The sequence below is a fragment of the Pectinophora gossypiella genome, chromosome 20 (assembly GCF_024362695.1).
Source record: "Pectinophora gossypiella chromosome 20, ilPecGoss1.1, whole genome shotgun sequence".
Classification (NCBI taxonomy): Eukaryota; Metazoa; Arthropoda; class Insecta; order Lepidoptera; family Gelechiidae; genus Pectinophora; species Pectinophora gossypiella.
In genome coordinates, this window is record NC_065423.1 from 7,011,211 (window position 1) to 7,032,439 (window position 21,229).

A 21,229-nucleotide genomic window follows, 5' to 3' on the forward strand; every position below is an offset into this window, starting at 1 on the left:
ACCAGATCGCCCAGAAGGTGGCTGTTCACTCTGGCCTTGAAAGCACAAGGGTTATATGCATTCAGAAATACAGAAGACGGTAAAGTATTCCACTTATGATTGTCATTTGCGGTTTATATCAAGTCTATTATTCTAAACGCATTTAACTCATGTGTGGATATAGGTATAATTATCACTAACTTCGAACGCGTTATAACTTATGCTTGTTAGTAATAATAACAGTATCAGTATTCATCTCATGCATTATGGATTGTCATGGTCAACAGTCAATATATTATATCAGTCGATAAAGGTAGGTAGTATAGAGGGTGTTAGTGACATCGTAACGAATACTAAGGGGGATGATTCAGACCATGATTCTGAGTTGATATCAAGTGGAATTTTCGGCTACCCGTATCTGCCTAAGCCACGATGATCCAAATTTTATAATTGCCGATTGTTTCAGCTTGTATAAAAGATTTTAAAAAATAACGACGAAGGTCTGGAGACCTCTGGCTCTTAGACTTTGTCCGTAGGGAGGTAGTGCTTACCCCATTCATCAGGCAGATGCGGCTGTTTCTTCATCCAGTCCTTGATGGCCTCCAGGTCTCTATCGTTGGTGGAGACATCCTCGTTCAGCTCCACCCTGATCTTCTTCCACATCTCCCCCGAAGGCTGCACCAGTAGCTCTGGCTTCACTTTCATTGTCTGAAAGTTGAGAAAATTATTTATAAGTTGGTTGTCTGAAGTTGTTTGAAGACAACTTGGTCAGAGGCAGTTGGTAATGGAGTCTAAAGATGTGATGATCCGAATGAACAGTCACAAGTTTTTTTTATCAATGACGATTTCGCGATAGACCACATTCGCAAGTGCGAAGACACACTCTTGCTTCCAAGCAAAGCATTCACTTTCTAAGCTTCAAAATTCGAAGATTACTTGTAATGTTCGGGAAACACCTCGTCAGCCTGTTACAATTCTTCACAGTTTGCATAACATTGTTACAAGTTAATTTCCAGAACACCGAAGACCAATTGATCAGAAACTGACGATGCTGATAAATATCATCGTCATTAATTTAAGAGCCACGCTCTTGTCGGTGCATCATTCTTAATGCTACTATTTTAGGGAAAAATAGGGCAGTGGTTTGCCTCTTTCCTCTTGCCTTCTGCTTCCGCTGAAGAATATAGAAACTGAATAATCACGAGTCACTAACCCATCGTCCATATATGTAGTCCATCAGTGAAAAGGAAAAGTCAGAATAATTAATTGCAGATTGTATAAGATGTCGTAAATATGTAGGTACCTATTTCAATTACATAGTTCATACAAGCTACCCAACCAAGCGTGCAATTTCAGTTAGTCGATTTTTACGACATAACATAACCTGTCAAATATCCCAATGGGGTAGTTAGAGGTACATCCATCGCAAGATGAACTAAGCACTCACACCTCACCGAACTTCCTGTTAAATTAACGTGATAGTGAGCCGTATCGCCGTCTATAATGGTCGAGCGAACTTTGTTAGTGAAAACTGCACAAGAGAAATTAATAACTCATTGGTACAAGTTCGGTACCGGGTTTGGAACCAGCGCTCCCCGTTTGAGAAGCAAGCCAGTCACAGGACCACAGTCATTCATTTTTACGACATTTGTTCGAAATGGTAAACAGCTGAATTTTATCTATAAGCTAACCAACATCATCTGCATCGTACACATTGTCCACATTTTCTATTTTATATGAAATTATAATCACTATTACAGAACAAATATGGTCGATTTTTGTTTTGTTAATTTGAAAAATTCTGATGACGTCATCAGAAGAATTCGGTGCCTAATGCTATTAGACGGTATCAGAATGATGGTACCAGTACCACTAAATTGAGACTTGCGTGAAAGATAAAAGAAGGTCTATTCTCAGAGTGGATACGGGCTATATACTTATACTTACTGCTGAGAATAGGAGGACTTAAAGGCCGAGATTTCCAGACACATTAGTTAAACAAAAGAGTTACCCTAAGACAACGTTCAGTACGATCTACTCTGAACCGGCGTGCGTGTATGAAACGATTGATGAATATGCAGGAAGCAAGAGAATTATGTCAGGATCGAAGCAAATGGAATTCCATAGTCTCTGCTTACCCCGGTGGGAAATAGGCGTGAGTTTATGTATGTATGTGTATGTCCCAGACAATGGAAACTGCAGACTGTATTTAAGTAAGTGAATGGTTGTTTATCTGAGTATGACCATCGACCCTAGCAGACACAGGCATTGGGAAAGTCAAAAGCTAAAAGCAACAAAAATTATCATTACTATTTATAGTTTAGAAGGTGAGAGAATAGTTGCAAGAGATCCGTTATTTCGAGGCCAACATACTATTATGAAACAGTAAAATAGTAATGCATCGTTGGATTGCTGCTAGGTCGTCGGTCTGTCATGTTTTAGTCATGTTATTACTCATACAAAACATTATTCAGATATAATTGTACTTAAATAAAATATAAAAGCCTGTTCCATCGCTTCTGTCATGTGTTCTGTCTTTCAAGATACAGGTCCCCTAGTTTCAGAGACAGGGTTACCTTCTGCTTTTAAATAGCCACCATCAAAATTATAGTATAAACTGTCAATGTAATTGTATATAATATGTAAATAATTGATGTGTGTGGAAAAAAATATATATTTGTATGTCGTTTCCATACCTCGGGCCTATGGAGTCTAGGACTTTTGGTAGGCGTGCGTGGGGCCGAAGCCAACTCGTAGAGGCTCTTAAAACAATTGAATCTAAATTTTATTATTATTTAAAAAAATAAATTAAAAAATTATAAAATAAATTTAATAATCTAATTAACATTTTAATTTTTTATTTAAGAACTAAATAATGTGGTAATTATGAATACGGGCAAAAGGAAATGGCGCAGCTTATGCTGTGATGGAACCATGCTGTGGCACCATCCAGCGCTGGTTTTCAGTAATTTCCTCTTCAATCAATCAATCAATCAATCAATAATACTTTATTGCACAACGACATATACAAAGGACATAAACATACGAATAAAAACATAAGTACAATAGGCCTCTTCCTGTGATAATTATGTTGACACGCTATCTGATATTCTGGATGGCCTTTGGGCCACACCTCAATAGGACACGAAGGTGGCGAGGTCACAATTTATACACACTAGGTCATCTCCCTTGCATTATCCCGTTTTCACAGGGTCTGCTTCCTTAAATTAGAGATTTTATTTGGCCGGTGTTTACAGAAGCGACTGCCTGTCTGACTATCCAGCCCAATACAGGTTAGGTCACATACCTACCTCCGAAAATGCATTTCTCGGGAATGTGGGTATCCATCTTTGGACTTCGTATCAACAGTGGCTGCAAGTTGTCTTTGATTACTTGTGGCTCTGCCCACCCCATTAGGGATTACGGGCGTGAGTTTATGTATGTATGTATGTGGGTTTCCTCGCGATGTTTTCCTTCACCGCTGAGCACGTGATAATCCAACATTTTCGAAAACAAATTCGACAATCAGTCTAGGCCTGTGCTAGATTCGAACCGTTCTACCAACTAGGCTACCACGGCTTCCTAAATTGGACCAGTTTATGCACACAAGGTGGGGTAGTTTTTATACGACTGCATACATTTTGATGGTGGCGCGACCTTGGTTGCATCTACGGTGTTTTAGTGAGATAGGGCCCTAAGACGGATCAATAGAACCTTACCCTAATATCAGGGTTTGTGAGGTCGATCATATCGAGTTCTCTTCCTTATTACTTGTATAACCCATATGAAAGAAGAAGTATAGGTACTTACAGACTTAGAAGTTACTAGTAGTGCACTGTTAGGGTGTAGATGCTTTTTTTATTAGGGATAAGAGCAATTTTAAGTTTTTTTCCGGACCAAAGATACTATTTTCTTTGTGTAGCTAGTACGAACGTCACAAGAATACACCTAATTCTTGTGACGATAATCCGTGGTTAACCTGCGGCTTACTGTGAAATGTTGATGGGTTTAACCCACCTATACAAGGTTTGATTCACGAGCAAGATGGTATTGGCTATGTACCACATGGAAAGAAATAAAGTTTTTGATTTGATTTGTTTTTCTCGTAGTAAAACCACGCTAAAGACGCGCGTAGGATGATATAGCGACGAAAAAACGAAATGTTAAGGTTTGGACACATAGAGCGGATGAAGGATAATAGGATTACGAAAGCAGTATATAAAGCGAAGGTTGGTGGTAGGGCTGGCAGAGGAAGACCTAGAAGGACGTACATTGATCAAATTGGAGATGTCTTTAGAACAGCTTCAGTATGATCTACTCTGAACCGGCGTGCGTGTATGAAATGATTATGATTGATGAATGTGGAGGAAGCAAGAGAAGTATGTCAGGAGTTTTTTTTTTTTTTTTTTTTTTGACGTGACTTATTGTAGATTTGCCGCAGATGGCATTAACTACTTGGCCGGACAAATGGGGAGCGCTGAAGGCTCTCACCCGGTACAACGTTTAAGACAACAGGCCTGAGGGTGCCCAGTTGGGCGCGAACCTCGGCTCAGGGCGTCGTCTGAGAGGAAAAATATTTGAAAGAATTAATCGACCCTAGTGGGTCGATAGCGATAAGCGCTGAATGAGGGAAATCGTCGACCACGCCGGCGGGGTCGGTATCGGGGACCTGAAGTGTTTGGTGTCGCGAGCTGATTGGCTGCCTCTATGGCTAGAGTAATCGGGTCGTCGGGATCGTATATTACGTCCTTCGGACGCCGGTACTTTTCAGTACCGTCCCTAAGCGGGATGTACTCGGAAGCCGCAACTACCAGGGGATTTGGGTGGTGCGGAGCAGAATCGAAAAAACGTTTGGAAGCTAATTTGAGCCATTGGGCAATGGTTGGCAGACCTAGGTCAATGTGCAGATTTTCATTGCGAAGGAACCACGGAGCTCCCGTGGCTTTCCGCATGAAACGATTTTGTATTACCTGTAGACGGTGAATTTGAGAGGGACTCGCGTGAGCGAAAACTACCCCTGCATAGGTCATGATCGGACGGATGCAAGTCGTGTAGATTTTCACCTTATTCCTAAGGGACAATTTACTTCGCTTGTTAAGGAGACAATGAAGACGGCCCATTACAAACGCGGCGCGATCGCGCACACGTTTGATATGGGCCTTGAAAGTAAGACGTCTATCTAAGACTACGCCGAGATATTTGACTTGCTCCTCCCAAGGGATCGGCTTGCCAAACATCGTGATGACTTTAAGTTGACGGCGTGACCGTGGCGTGTTATAATAGCCCTTTGAAAAGTACACCGCTGCACTTTTCTCCGGGTTTACCTCGATTCTCCATTTGCGAAACCACTTGCCCAAGGCATTGGCCGCGCGTTGGAGGATTCCGGTCATCATAACTCGACCACGGCACGAAGAATAGATGGCTGTATCATCCGCAAATAAAGCTAATTCAGTATTAGGGGATTTGGGAATGTCACTAGTATATAATGAAAATAGTAAAGGGGAGAGGACGGAGCCTTGTGGGACTCCGGCATGTATCGGGTGCGGTGACGAGAGCGTCCCCTCCACGCGGTAGCGAATGGTTCGATTTGAGAGGAAGTCTCGTATGATGTGCACGAGACGGTCTGGCACTCCCAGTGAATAAAGCTTGTAGATCAAGCCGTTGTGCCAGACTTTGTCGAACGCTTTCGCCACATCGAAGAAGAGCGCTCCCGTAGCGACAGGTTTTTGTCAGGAGCGAAGCAATTGGAATTCCATAGTCTCTGCCTACCCCGGTGGGAAATACGCGTAAGTTTATTTATGGACATTTAAGTATCTAATCATAAAGGTAACTTACACAAGACCGAAATATAAAGGGATTTAAAAATATTTCAAACATTAGTTGAACTTCCTTATTGCTATGGGAATCCTCGAACTTTCATTGATTGCGCAGTTATTATAATATAATTATTATCTGTGGACGCGGAACAATAAAAAAAAAGACAATGAATCTTTTCGATCATTAAGTCGTTACGTCATGATAGCATATTACAGATTTTTAATGCAAGAAACAATAGTCACGATAATTACTTTTTTTATTTTAATAATAGGTTAGAGTTAGAGAGAAACACAGACAAGAGGTCTGAGCTGGCAGAGGAACGCCTGGAAAGTATATTAGGAAGCGTATCTATTACTGTACTTTTTTGGTTTCTTAGGAAGTATATTTGAATTTGAAGTATGTAGATTGATCAAATTGGCGATATTCGTGATAAAGGTTTAGTACGATCTACTCTAAACCGGCGGCGTGCGCGTATGAAATGATTGATGAATGTGGAGGAAGCAAAAAAACATGCCAGGAACGAAGTAAATTTAATTCCTTTGTCTCTGCTTACCCCGGTGGGAAAATGGCGTGAGTTTATGTTTGAGACTCTACTAATTTAAGAGCCACACTCTTGTCGGCGTAGCATTCCTCTCCATGTTATTTTTTAGGGAAAAATAGTGCTGTGCTTTCCCTCTTGCCTTCTGCCCCGCAGTACTCTATCTGACGCAAATAAGATGGTGCCCAGAGTAAACTATTTCAGAGCCGTACTAGGACTCCTGTCCTCCGCCTCTGAATAATACTGACAGTTACTACTGCCCTGCCAGGTTTCAGATTATAGTACCTGTGACTTGCCCCTTCCATCCCGCATTGCCGTACCGATGGCGCCCATCTCTGAGGTCTTCACCCGTATGCCTGGGCAAGGGTTTTACGTTATATCCCGTATATAAGAAACTAATTTATATCAAGTAGGTACCTAAATCTGGTACCTTGCCCTTATTTACAACTTGTTTGAGAAGATAAGCACGTATTCTACCTAATTGTACTTTCGCATGTGCGTATGACAGCAGGACGGATAGATAGAGTAGGTACAAGTGCGAAAGAGACAAAGATACTAAGAAAATGATTTACTTTGACAGACAGCTGTACTACACTCCATACTATAGCTATACCTCGAATATACGTTCTCTCTCCCTTACTCTTTAGTGGTTTACGTCTATCAAAGGCTAAAGTAAGACCCAGAGGGGGTGAAGTCGGTGCTTGATACGAATTGGTGCGGGGCCGAGAGTTAAGTTCTGTAAGTACGGTCACGAGCATTAATAGTATACACTTTGTTACCATGTCACATTAACTTTTTTGACAAATTGAACTGTAAGTCTCACTAAATGTCAAATATGTTAGTGCGACAGAGTCCTGAAGTGGGTACATTGCTCATGATTGTACGTAGTATTATCTTTACACTATGACAACGTAAATAGTTTAGTCTAGCTGAGAAGTTTCGAGTTTAAAAAATCCAAATAAAAAAAAAACTCGACATTTATTCCTTAGTCAATCGCAGCGTAATCACATTGTAAAACGTGACAATAATACGGAGTATTTCACCTAGGTTTCCCGCCTCTGACGTCACATGTTTTGTAACGCAGACGTGTGTAGGAGTGTGATGCGCAAGGTTAATGTCAGAGGTTGTTAACCATTTACGAACTTGGGGCGATTTATCCTGAGTACGTAGTATTATTCCTTATTCTATGTCCTGATTCTACGACTAATCAGAGATGATGTACTTAGCGTGTGTCCATGCTACATTATTGATGGGGTATTGTGCAAGTTAATGAGAAGTATTATCACTACCCCCACACCAGTTATTACCAGCGCCACTTTTTATTAATTTGGACCTTTACTATGAATACTTCTGATTAGCCGTGATCTTAATGTATGTTATAGAAGTATTCCAGTACTAGAAAATGTTACCAACATCTGCATTTTAATCTCCCATAAGAACATACGGCATTGCACCATGATTGCTATTGATTAAACGCAGTCTCACATTTGGTTTTTCCTTCTTAACTTTATGTACCAACATTATGTATTGTATTGTCTTGTACTACGCTATTACAATTATAATTGTATGTCGTGTGAATATCGGTTAGTTTCATATCATTGTATGTTATTTGCTCTGTGTAGTATTCAGGGGGTTAAATTGGCTACATCGAAGCAAAACATACATAATGCTTGAATCGAACATTACTGGGGGGGTTAAAAAGGCCAAATTGAAGCAATTAATCTATAAAGGTTAGGTTACACAGTGCGAGCAGCTGATGTGACAATAGACAGCTACTGTGCCTGTGTACTCGTATGACAGTAGCTCGACTCGCCTCACACGGTCACACTATGCAAACTGCTGGCGTCGCAGAAGACAGCTACTATACCAGTGTACTGTATAATTCGTTTGTATCATGTCGCCCAAACAAGAAACACTGTACTCAGCGTGGGCCCGAGCGTACGAGCTACTGTCATTTCGCAAAATCGTGCGAGGTGACGACCGAGCGGCGTGCGAGTGGTGTGGTAGGGGAAGGCAAGTAGCGAGTAAAAACAAAAAATGTTGAAGTAACTCGAACGCCAGTAACTGTCCCACTCGCCCATGACAGTAACTCGTATGATGCGGTCACACGTGCGTAGTAGCTGCACCTCAATAACTGACTCGGTTAGCTCGAACTGTGTAACCTAGGCTGAAGAAAGTAATATTGCAATTTGACATTTGCGCATATAAAAGTAAGTCCGCAATGCAAACAAACGTCAAATAGCTTCGATGTGACCGTTTTACCACCCCGATACAAACTAAAAAGAAAACTTTCGTTTTGACGTTTCGTAAAAAGTATCTCATTTGACTAGGTTGTCAAGTAGCCTATTTGCTTTATAGTAATTTCTACTATATTTTTATTTCTCTCGAACTAATGGAATAGCCAAAAAAAGTGGATAACTACCAGAACTGGCAACATTATGTCTGTAAAACCAGAAAAAAGATGTATGTTGATGGTCAGTGGTCAAAACGACACAAGTTCCATAACTGTATAATTTGCGGAATACTTTTGTACAACATAATATCGTGGTTGACTAGTATCTGCAATTTTAGCTAAAGTGATTTGTGTCTTATAGACAATCGCAAAAGGTGCAAAGCAATTCGCCAAAAATTGCAGATACTTACGTCAGTTCGCGACATTAGCGACGGCCGACGACTGTGGCGACGATATTATATTCGTCTTATAGCGAAAACGAAGAGCCTTTTTGAAAGATTATAATGGATGTTCTTCACTACATTTTTTACGTAGATTGAAACTATCCTGTCTATTAAAACACATAATACCGGGTTCTTACCGCGTTATAATATCGGGAGTCTCATATCCCTGCTTTAAACGCAGTAAGAACCCGGTATTATGTGTTTTAATTATGATAATAACGCGTAAACTTAAAACAATGTATATCCTGTCTATTGTGAGGTTTTGCTAGCGATAACCATTTTTTTTAGACGTGAATTATTGTAGGTTTGCCGTAAATGGCATAAACTACTTGACTGGACAAATGGGGAGCGTTGAAGGCTCTCACCCGGTTTGAAATTTAAGACAACAGACCTGAGAAGTGCGCAGTCTAGCGATAACCAAAATCGAATATGATTTATCAAAAAGGCTACGAGAGGGGATATCTGAAAGCTCTCTGGGTTCTGAAGAACGTGAGTTGCAGAAAATGAAGTCAGGGTCAGGTCGTTTAATCGTTATGAAGTGCGCAAGCGCACTGTAACATACTCATTATGGAGAATTACCTAGTGTCTGCGGTCGCAAGTAGCTTAAACTAGAAATACTTAAGTTGATTTATGTTTCTTGAAAAATAATAAATCTTTTTCTATTGTGTGGGTAGTATGTGAGGTGGACTACCAACTCAGCAACCCTGGTTTCAGGGTTAGCATAGCCGCCTAAGGCCCCTGACATGGCTCATGTAACGACTACGTATAATTATTAAATAAAAACTATAAAAAAATTACGTCCAAGTTAGCAATTAACTCTAACAGTAGCACGTGGTAAATAAATTAAAATATAATAATACACAATAAGATGTAAAACCAGGAAGAGATTAAATAAAGATGGTGTAAAGACGATTGGCCTATTCAATAATAGTTTTACAAGGCCCTGTTTCCCTATAATTATGATATGAAATTAATGGTTTGCAATGGCCGTGGTAATAGAAATAATGGGTTGGAGCCCATTGCCCCACTAAACGCGGGAAAGCGAGTGAAGGCGCCATTATCGAGTCCTTACACATAATAATATCTGTTGGCAATTTCAAAAAAGGAACGTCACGTCACTTTAAAAAAAAAACGTTTTGGCGGGTGTCTTCGAAGAAAAACAAAACAGATTTTTTTCTTGAGAAGCGAAAACTGAAAAATTCGTTTCTGTAAGTATTCGATTTTATTAATACTAGTTTCATAATTCGTAGTAATAATAATTGGTATTCGTAGTAAGAGTGACATTAATTTGTGGTAATGTTAATTGGTAAAACTGGGTATGTTATTAATATTTACGTTTTATTGTAGCGTTTGTTAACATATCAAGCCTGTATCTCCAAGAGGAAAGGAAGATATGTAATATATATTATAGTAAAGAGCCTTTATCGCTCAAAATATAAAAAAAATACTTATCAAATATTACGTATTACGTAGGTACGATGTAATTTCGACATTATTATACTTAATTCAGCTTTGAATGACTTTTAGTACCGATTTAACTGTGCTCAGGGGGCTTTGATACTCAAATGGTTCTAACGTAGAGCACTCAGCCGGTAACCAATTACTTGGCAAGAGACGACATACTCGGTTAACGCTCAGATTGCCGGCGCCAGTTCACGTGAATTATGCTGAGCGCAACACAGAATCTATGACGATCTTTGAAAGAAGAAAATAAACTTTATAATTTTAGGATACTACAGACACGGGTTACAGATACATAACAATAATATCACATCATAAGACAAAGAGAACACACAAAAAATACTTTCATAAAACTAATAACAGATGGGTAATAAGTATTTTTCTAAGATAACAAGACAAGAGAGAAGTTTGAGAGGGAGGTTCCTCTGAGCGAAAGCACTTTATACTCCTCTATGCACGTGTAAAATGATGCCTGAGTATAGAAGGGAAATCTATCCGGTGTTTCGGGAAAATTCACGTTTTATAAAACGGGTAGGGAAGGTAAAAAATGGGTAATAACTGGAAATTTACCCAAAATACCTGGTAGTTGTCCCATCTATAATTACGTCTAAAACAAAACTAGGCATAATAAATTTAGTAAAATAACGAATAAAAATACCAATTTAATAAATACTTAATAAAAATTAGGAAGAATACTAAAAGGTGATAAAAAGAGAGAAGAATATTGCATTGAGACAAACCTGCAAGGTTTAGCAATGCGATTCAATTATTATTGTATCATTATGTAAAATGTTTTCAACAATAAATTAAAAAAAAAAAAAAAAAAGAAAAATAAACGAAGCTTCATACTCGCTTCTCGTTTGCAGTGAGACATTCCTTAGTATCAGTGATGCCTGTTGAGACTCTAGATGTGATAATTGGACGTAATGAAATAATACCTAAACAGGGCTGTACCATGCAACGATTGTGCAACACATTGAGTAATTCGTAATCGTCATTCTAACTAGCTGTTTTTGCTCGCGCTTTGAAGTGTTTAGATCTGTATCATCATCATCAGCCCATTAACGTCCCCACTGCTGGGGCACGGGCCTGCCCTATGGATGGATAGGGAGATCGGGCCTTAAACCACCACGCGGGCCCAGTACGGATACTAATGCAGCCCGGACCAATGGCTTAACGTGCCTTCCGAAGCACGGAGGAGCTCGAGATGAAAACTTTTTTTTGTGGTCACCCATCTTATGACCGGCCTTTGCGAAAGTTGTTTAACTTCAACAATCGCAGACCGATCGCGTTTACCGCTGCGACACCAAGCTCCTCGAGATCTGAATAATTTGGACTTTATTTTTTTGACGTCACTTATTGTAGATTTGCCGCACATGGTATTAACTGTTTGACTAGTGAAATGGGAAGCGCTGAGAGCTCTGGCTTTAGGGTGCCCAGTTGGACGCGATCCTCGGCTCAGGGCGACGTCTGAGAGTCCTACACCTCGCCGACATTGTCGACCATTTCCCACAGCCTCAGCGCTTACCGCTATCGACCCACTAGGGTCGATTATATCTTTCAAATATAAGCCTCTCAGACGACGCCCTGCGCCGGGATTCGCGCCCAACTGGACACCCTTAGGCCTGTTGTCTTAAATTTTCTACCGGGTGAGAGCCCTCAGCGCTTCCCCTTTGGCCGGCCAAGTAAATAATGCTATCTACAATAAGTCATGTTAAAAAATTACGAATCGCGGCTGTATTATACAAAATAACCAACAAGTACCTAACCACAGCTAAAAATATTCTTTACAAAAATCCTAAGAAGTAAAAGTAACTCAGTTTTTCCCGTGCATTGCGCCACTTGAACACTAAATGCAGCCGGTTTGCGCACGCCCCGGTGTTTAGGAAAGCTGTGGCACAGTTAACTTGCTATCCGCAGAGCTGGTTCCATTTTTGCTCTGCTCTAAGGGCCGTTAGAAACTTTCCTAATAATATAAATTACAAGCCCCGGGTTCGCATGGGTAGTGTATTATGTGAGTTTGGAGTCGATAGCACAGAATAGGTATTAATTTGTCGATAGCTAAAATGTGTCAAGTTTGGTGGCGAACTGTCATATAAGTTTTTCGTGAAAAATTGGGGAAATTGTGAAAATTGGGAATTGAAAAATTCCTTTTTCATGTCGGAACCGAGGATCCTTTTGGATCTTTTTCATGTCGGAACCCAATTTTTCACGAAAAAATAAGATGAAATTTCGCCACCAAACTTGAAATTTTGAGATTCACCCAAATACGTTTTAATTTCTTAAAACGATGACTATTTTCTAGTAAGTAATTTGGAAACACTACTATTAAAACTATAGAAGTTTCGTGCAAACTTTGCCACTGTTTTTATCCCCTTAGGGGTTGAATAAGGAAAGATTCCGTCTTAGGGAGCACCTACGTACTAAAAGGAACCCTCGTGCAAAATTTGAGACTCCTAGCACTTGTTCCTCAGATTTCGTGATGTGAGTTAGTCAGTGAACTTTCGCTTTTGAAGAGTTCTCCATTTTGGTTTTTATTTAATCGAGTTCTCCTGCTCTCTAAATTCAAATTCAAAAACACTTTATTGCACATAAAAACAACATAAAGGATACCCCCCCCCCCCACAGCTTCCCCCCCTTCTTTCCGCGCATATCGTAAAAGCAATGTTTGATTGTGTCATTTATAACATGAAGGATTTATCATAATGGATAAGCACTTGATCAGCTGTCACGATATGTTTATCATGTCTATCCTAGGATTTCGTTTCAAAACTGGTTAGTGTTGGACAAATGGATTGTGGTTGGTATGTAAAGTTGGAACTAATATTTAATAAGTGGTAGCAATGAGGATAACAAATAAAAACTCAAATGTAGGCGGCAACACTGTTGAGTGTTCCTAAATTTTGACAGGTTCTCCATACTTCTTCTATCGGCCTCCGTTGTCCAGTGGTTGAGCGTAAGGTTTACGATCCGGAGGTCCCGGGTTCGAATCCCGGTGGGGACATATCACAAAAATCACTTTGTAATCCCTAGTTTGGTTAGGACGTTACAAGCTGATCACCTGATTGTCCAAAAAGGAAGGTGATCCGTGCTTCGGAAAGCACGTTAAGCTGTTGGTCCCGGTTACTACTTACTGATCTAAGTAAGTAGTCGTTAGATGAGCCATGTCAGGGGCCTTTGGCGGCTCAATAATGACCCTGACGCCAGGGTTGATGCGGTTGGTAATTCACCTCACAACTCACACGATAGAAGAAATTCTCCATATTGTCAATCTACAATATTCAGCATGTTATAACTACGGTAATCGATTTTTAGGTGATGAGTTTATGATACATAAACTACGAAACTACTCCACCAACCCGCAGTGGAGCAGCGTGGTGGAGTATGCTCCATACCCCCTCCGGTTGATTGAGGGGAGGCCTGTGCCCAGCAGTCGTATATAGGCTGTTTATGTAAACTACGAAACGGCTGAAATCCCTGCGAGGTAGGCAGAATCACAAGTATTGAGTAGACAACCTGCAGCTACTATTGATACGAAGTCCTGAACTATCGGGGTGCGCAGAGTTACAAGTGGGTAGAAGACTTATTTGATGCCGCTTATGGTGTCTCTTGCTGATGGTGGCTATGTGAATTTCATATTTACTTACTGACAATTTCGTAAGAATTTATAAAATTCTGTTTTTTTTATTACTTTTATTTCTTATTTAGTTATAAGTATAGGTACTTAATAGCCATTTAGTAAATGCTTTTTTATGAGAACAATTAGTAAAAAATACTGTATATAAAACTTTATTGTTGCTGTTAATTACGAATGAAAAATTATGTATATATGAATGAACGCAATTATATGTAAATTTTCTTTGTATTCCAAAGCAATAAAGAGTATACAAACAAACAAACGCAAATGTTGCAAACTAAGGTGCCGATCAACAACAACTTTCTAATCTAATCTAATTATATAAATTCACAGTATAAAATATCCCAGGCAAACTATGTACCTGGCTAACCCGTTCGCTATTTCCAAACTCCTTGCAAGGTACTTAATTTATTTTAAAATCCGAATGGCATTACCTACACATAAGCACTGTCTTTGAAAAGCACTTAATTTAAAAATGGAATAAAATTTTCAAAAACTCACAAAAGAATAAAGATGCGTGGATCACTATAAGGAACACTATTTGTCCGTCTGTTCGTCTCGCGTCTGAAGAGCGATGTTAGTAAGTATCTACTGAGGCGGCCTCGTCTAAGTATAAGATGTTGAGAAACATCTGTGACATACTGCTCGAGCGAACGTCCAACGTGTTAACTTGGAATTAACATAACAAACTATGGTATAAGAAAACCAGGTATGCTCAATCCTATGACAAGCCGCCATTGCTAGCCCGTTGATGACGTAAGAGATACCACTGTGATACCATTTAATTGTTATCATAAAGTCGAGTAATGTGATTAGAGGTGGTATTAACAAACTAATACTAAACTAATATTAATATCATCATCATCAGCCCATTAACGTCCCCAATGCTGGGGCACGGGCCTTCCCTATGGATGGATATGGAGATCGGGCCTTAAACCACCACGTGGGCCCAGTGCGGATTGATGGTTATTAACGACTGCTAATGCAGCCGGGACCAATAGCATAAGTGTCTTCCGAAGCACGGAGGAGCTCGAGACGAAAACTTTTTTTTGAGGTCATCCATCCTATGACTGGCCTTTGCGAAAGTTGCTTAACTTCAACTATCGCAGACCGAGCGCGTTTACCGCTGCGCCACCGAGCTCCTCAATAATATTAATATACTTACTATTAATAATGTCAGCTTCGAGACTGCCCACAAGATCATGTCAATGTGACAGTTCTTAAATAAAAACAGGGACTTGAACATGGTCTTGAGGGCAACTGCCCTTCAGACCATGCTGAGACTTCAGCTGAGATTAGTTTATTAACAATGTACAGGAAATAAAGAACCGGTACAGTAAATGAGGAATGGAATTTAGCAAACAATACGTAGAATAGTTCACACTTCGTATTGGTCGTGTGTCACATTGCAAATTAGAATGGAAAGTTCTAATGGCATTAGGAACTGTCTATGCAGTTTTGTAGTGCAACTACCTTTATAAGACGAATATATTAAAAATAATTAATACATTAATTAGTTCATCCGGCTATATTTAATGTAGTCTGTGTAAGTATCCTCTTTTGCAAGTTCGATCTTATGATAGCAAGAGATTGTTGCGAAATGTGTTTCTTTTTGTTTATGGGTGAATATCAAAATGTCAAGTTTGGTGGCGAACTTTCATATTATTATTCGTGTTTTTTCGAGGTAACTTGTTCCTCGTAGCTAGAACTATTCTTTTTCATGTCGGAACCAATTTTTCACGAAAAAATAATATGAATGCTTCTATGCTGTTCTGGGAGCAAATAAAAAACATAGAACACGTCCAGCTGCTTGTCTTCCCGGGCATGTCGTAAAAACCGACAGAGGGATTGTGTCCTCTAACATGATGGGCTAATGTTATGGGCGATAGGCTGATCCCTTATAAAGAAAGAAAGAAATAAAGAAAGAAATAAACATTTATTACTTCCGGGCACCACAGACACAGACAGACAGGTACATTACATTTAACACAGGACAGAAACCACACGGAAATCAATAAGTACATAGACAAAAAAAAAATATACCAAAACAAAAAGAAAAACAAACCAAAATCATAAAAACAATAATAATAAAACTAAGTATTCTAAATGCAACGCACTGACGGCCCGATCATCTGCGGTGGAGTCCGGAATAAAAGGACCTCGCTCAGCATAAGTCGCGGCATGAGCCGCGACGCTGGTATTCTGCGGGCCCTGCATTATCACCGTAAGGTTCGTCATATCCAGCTTACGACATCGTATCAACAGTGGCTGCAAGTTGTCTTTGATTACTTGTAGCTCTGCCCACCCCATTAGGGATTACGGGCGTGAGTTTATGTATGTATGTAAATAATATGAAAGTTCGCCACCAAACTTGGCACATTTTGATATTCACCCTTATACAGGGTTTTAGTGACGTCGTAACGAATACTAAGGTAGATGATTCAGACCATGATTCTGAGGTGATATCAAGTGGAATTTACCGTCGCAAAATTCATGATCCCTCAAAGTTTTCGTTACGTAGTCACTAAGACCCTGTGTACTTCAAGCCCATCTTTCCTTCAGAAGGTACTTTAAGCCGTCGGTCTGGGAATTGACACAAGTCAGTCATCTCGTCACGAGATCTACCAGAGGTATTTATCGTTGGGAAAATCTAGTCTTTTGTCTAGTTTCCAAACACACAAAACTATGATCTGCTTAATAGCTACTTAGTAAATAGTAATATAACATGCTTAATAGAAAGAAAGAAAGAAAGAAGATATTTATTCGGCAAAAAATACATAATTTAAGTTAGTAATTAACAATAGAATTATAAATAATGCCGAAACGGCTGCAGCTCAGCAAATGCCATTAAAAAAAGTTGTTTATTTCGGATCAAAAAATTACATCCATAATAATATTATGTTAGTAAAAAGTGACTTATGAAACTATTGTTAGTAATGAAATTCTATTTTGCACGCATTCAAGACCATCACGAGAACGGGTTAGTTCCCGTGGTTGTCACCCTACGCACAAAACAAAGCGGCGATGTGTATCGATCAGCTAATGTCTTCAGGATGCTGTTGGGGTTGGAGCTGTAGCTAGATTAGCTAGTAAATAGTAATATAAAATGACGTCATAGCATCACGCCTGTATCCCCGAAGAGGTAGGCAGAGGTATGTGTAGTACACCCTCTCGCCAGCTATTTTTAAGTCCCATGTAGGTAAAAAGGGGTAAGCCATTACATAGCTGGAACTAGGATTGACATAAGGTGAAATGTTAATTCCATTAAACGTATTTACTTCAATTACGCTGTCTTTTTGCGTGATTGTTTGCAACTGTAGGCAACAGTGTATAAAAGTGGGCACGTCAGCTAGCCAAATGCTTCCTCATGTTTTTGGTGTTCCACAAGGTAGTGTCCTGGGACCTACGCTATTCATTATATACATGAACGATCTCTTGAAACTGACCTTACCTAGCACGGAGGTGATTTGCTACGCTGATGATACAGTTATTTTGTTTCGAGGCAACTCCTGGGATGAAACATATAGACTTGCTGAAACGGGTTTGGGAATTGTTGCAAATTGGCTAGATAGGAATTTACTAACACTAAACGTCGCTAAAACAAAATATATAGCTTTCTACAAAACCAAAGCATCAGAGCCGCCATTAAGATCATTACAGCTACACTCAAGCACTTGCCTTCCTTTTCTTCATAGCAATATTGACTTCACATGCAATTGCAAAACAATAATACGAGCCACTACTATCAAATACCTTGGTATTCTGATAGACGAATGCATGTCTTTCAGGCCACAAATCTCAGCACTTGCTTCTCGATTGAGAAAAATGATTTATATAATGAAATCTCTGCGGCATTGTGCCTCGAAGGACATGTTATTAACGGTGTATAAAGCTCTTGCACAATCCTTAATCACATACTGTATCGGGGTTTGGGGTGGGGCGGCTAAAACAATACTTATAGAGGTAGAGCGTGCGCAGAGGGCTATACTCAAGGTGATGTTGCAAAAACCTTTCAGGTTTTCTACTGACTTACTTTACAACGAATGCAAAGTTCTGCGGGTGCGCCAGTTGTTCATGTTAAAGACTGTGGTTGCAAGACACAGAGCTGTTCGCTCCTCACCTGAGTACGAAGCGCTTCTGCAGCGAAGGATTTTTAGAGTTGCAATTCCGACAGTTAAAACTACTTTTGCTAAACGTCACCCACATTATCTTTCCATCTACGTATATAATAAAATTTGCCACAAACTCCCGATTAAATCGATGTCCCTCCGAGAGACCAAAAAAGAAGTTGAGACATGGTTGCTGAGTCAGAACTATGACAAAACGGAGGAATTGATGCCAAATTCATAATTACGGGATCACATAGAAATACACACTCACACACTCACACACAAACACACACACACACACACACACACACACACACACACACACACACACACACACACACACACACACACACACACACCCACATAGACACTCCTTCTAACTTTACTATATATTATATACATATTATATTTTTTCACATACCAGTTTCTTTTGTACGTTTAAATGTTTCATCTGTTGCTTCTGGATAAGTCCGAACAAAACCAAACAATGTTAATTTTTTCGGGCCCCTGCGATACAGGCTTATGCTTAGTGCAGGGTCCGCTGTGTTATCTGTCTATAATGTAGATTTTCTGAAACTACCTCATAAAACCAGTTTTTTGTAACAGATTACTTTTGTAAATCTCTTTTTTTGAAATAAATATTTTTCTATTTTTCTATTTCTATTTTCTAACTTATGGCTAAGGAAACTGATTCTTATGGCCATTTAAACCATTGACTTTGCGTATGTACGGTTACGAGCATTAATATATAGACTTTGGTACCATGTCACATTAACTTTTTTGACAAATTGAACTGTAAGTCTCACTAAATGTCAAATATGTTAGTGCGACAGAGTCCTAAAGTGGGTACATTATATTGCTCATGACTGTATGTAATCCAAAGTGTGCAAAAGTTACGATCTATAAAAGGGCCCTCAAGGTTAGCCTTGGTTAGTTTCGTAAAGATTACGAAGATGCGATTTTAATACGTTAGTAATTTAACTGTTCTATTGTCACGTTTTGTGTGTCAAAATTGTTTTTTGACCTTATACCCTACAATTTTATAATATCTACGCGCCTATTGTGTAGGTATCAGTGATTGTGAATGATAAAATATCACAAAAATACTAAGTAGATGCGTAAAAACCAATGTGTTTAATTAATAATTACAATTGGCTGGAAGAAGAAAGAAAGAAAAAAAAGAAACATCTGGTACTTGGCAGTTTTCGGATAAGTATTTTAGAAAATTACAAAAGCTTTTTTATACCTCTAAGAATATTTTATTTTCTCAAAAAACTTTATATAAGATTTTAATTAAAAAACAAATCAACATAATTTACCTCGCGTTTTCAAAATTTCAAATTTTTATATAATAGAAAAAAAAAAACATATTTTTCTTCATATTGAAAACGGTTGGTGACGTGACATTTTTCCCAGTGACGTCACATTTCAATAAACCTGACAGATCATTTTTATTTCGTGAAATGTGACGTCACACGAAGCTCAATCGCGCCCATGTTTCGGGCCTTGTAATACACAGATATAAAATCGCATTCTTATTTTGTAAACATATAATATTAAAAAAGGATCTTAATAAGAAAAAAACTCTGTATCATACTATTTGCGCAAAAGAGGTTAGGCGATGCATTGTATCTGCCCTGCTGTTCGTTAGACCATGCGTAAAAGTACGAAGATTTGATAACGTCGTCACTAGGAATCGTACCCGGACCCTCAAATCATAAGCCGAATCACCAGCCAGACCACAGAGGTTGTATAAAAGGTACGTGGAAAAAACTTAACAACGCCATCTACCGTGTGTTTGGGGAACGTCGATTGGAAAATCCCTCATTGAAATTGCATGGATTTATTAATTAAATGCAATTCATGGATTGGGGCTTTTCCATCTATGTATAGATGGAAATCTTAGAGGTACATTTATAGGAGCCCATCTTATTAAATTATCTATTATTATTGTATAATACAAATCTCGTGGTAGAGTGACTAGTCCACATGTGTCATCGCGAAGGGATTTCCCACATATCGACTAACATCACGATTAGATATTTACAATATAATATAACAGTATAATACATTATTATACTTAATCCGAAAAAAAACCATATTATTGCAATGCGATTTGCAGTTTCTTAGAAATGCGTAGACAAACATAGGTACATACAAACTTACAGACAAATTTACACACGAATATACATACAAACGTAGATATAAACGTACAAACATATATACATAATACCACTAACACAGTCACCTGTGAAATTTGATACAAGGGTTTAGAAGCTTACATAGGCGACGAATGTTGTGCAGTTGAAAGTTGAAAGAAACAAAATAATAAATGTCTCTTTCTTTCTTTCAATAACAATATAAAAACATTACATTACATTACATACATTACATTACATTTTAATTTATTACAGATTTATGAAAGGTCTAGTTCCTTACAGAAACGGCTGCCAATTTGACCTTCCGGGGGCTCATTATTGAGTTAATATCAAGTGGAGTTTTTCATCGCAAAAGTGTAGAATTGAAAATAATAAAAAAAAAAACTAAAAAAATGACATGAATTTTGCGACGGAAATATCCACTTGATATTAACTTAGAATCATGGTCTGAACTGTAACTTGTCGTATGTGGAAATTAAAAAAAAACTTATTAACCCAATTTGTATGTGTACATACGCATACTATAATTTATGTTTCAACTTACCAGCACAATTTTTGACTTCCGCATTTGAAACACCATTATACCTTTGTTGGTTTTCGTTCGCATCATCGGCTGTTTAATTGTTATTCTTATTGAGTACCTCATCAAGGCTGAGTACACCAGGAAGACATGATCTTATTGTGTGTTTGCTTAGCTTCGAAATAATCTTTAACTGAATGTTTTTTAATCATCATCATCAACCCATTAACGTCCCCACTACTGTGGGCACGGGCCTTCCCTATGGATGGATAGGGGTTCAGTCCTTAAACCATCACGCGAGCCCAGTACGGATTGATGGTTATTAACGACTGC

The 21,229-nt window shown here is 38.9% G+C and overlaps 1 protein-coding gene across 1 annotated transcript in view; it reads right to left on the reverse strand.

The window, feature by feature from the left end:
• Nucleotides 1–14,719, reverse strand: part of LOC126376037 (alpha-tocopherol transfer protein-like) — a 22,383-nt gene extending 7,664 nt beyond the window's left edge. Inside the window, exons 1-2 of the mRNA XM_050023195.1 lie at nucleotides 14,610–14,719; nucleotides 531–687 (exon numbers count right to left, since the gene is read on the reverse strand). Of these exons, the coding sequence (XP_049879152.1) occupies nucleotides 531–684 (154 nt within the window). The 5' untranslated portion in view covers nucleotides 685–687; nucleotides 14,610–14,719. The remainder of the gene's footprint in view (nucleotides 1–530; nucleotides 688–14,609) is intronic.
• Nucleotides 14,720–21,229: the final 6,510 nt, after the last annotated feature.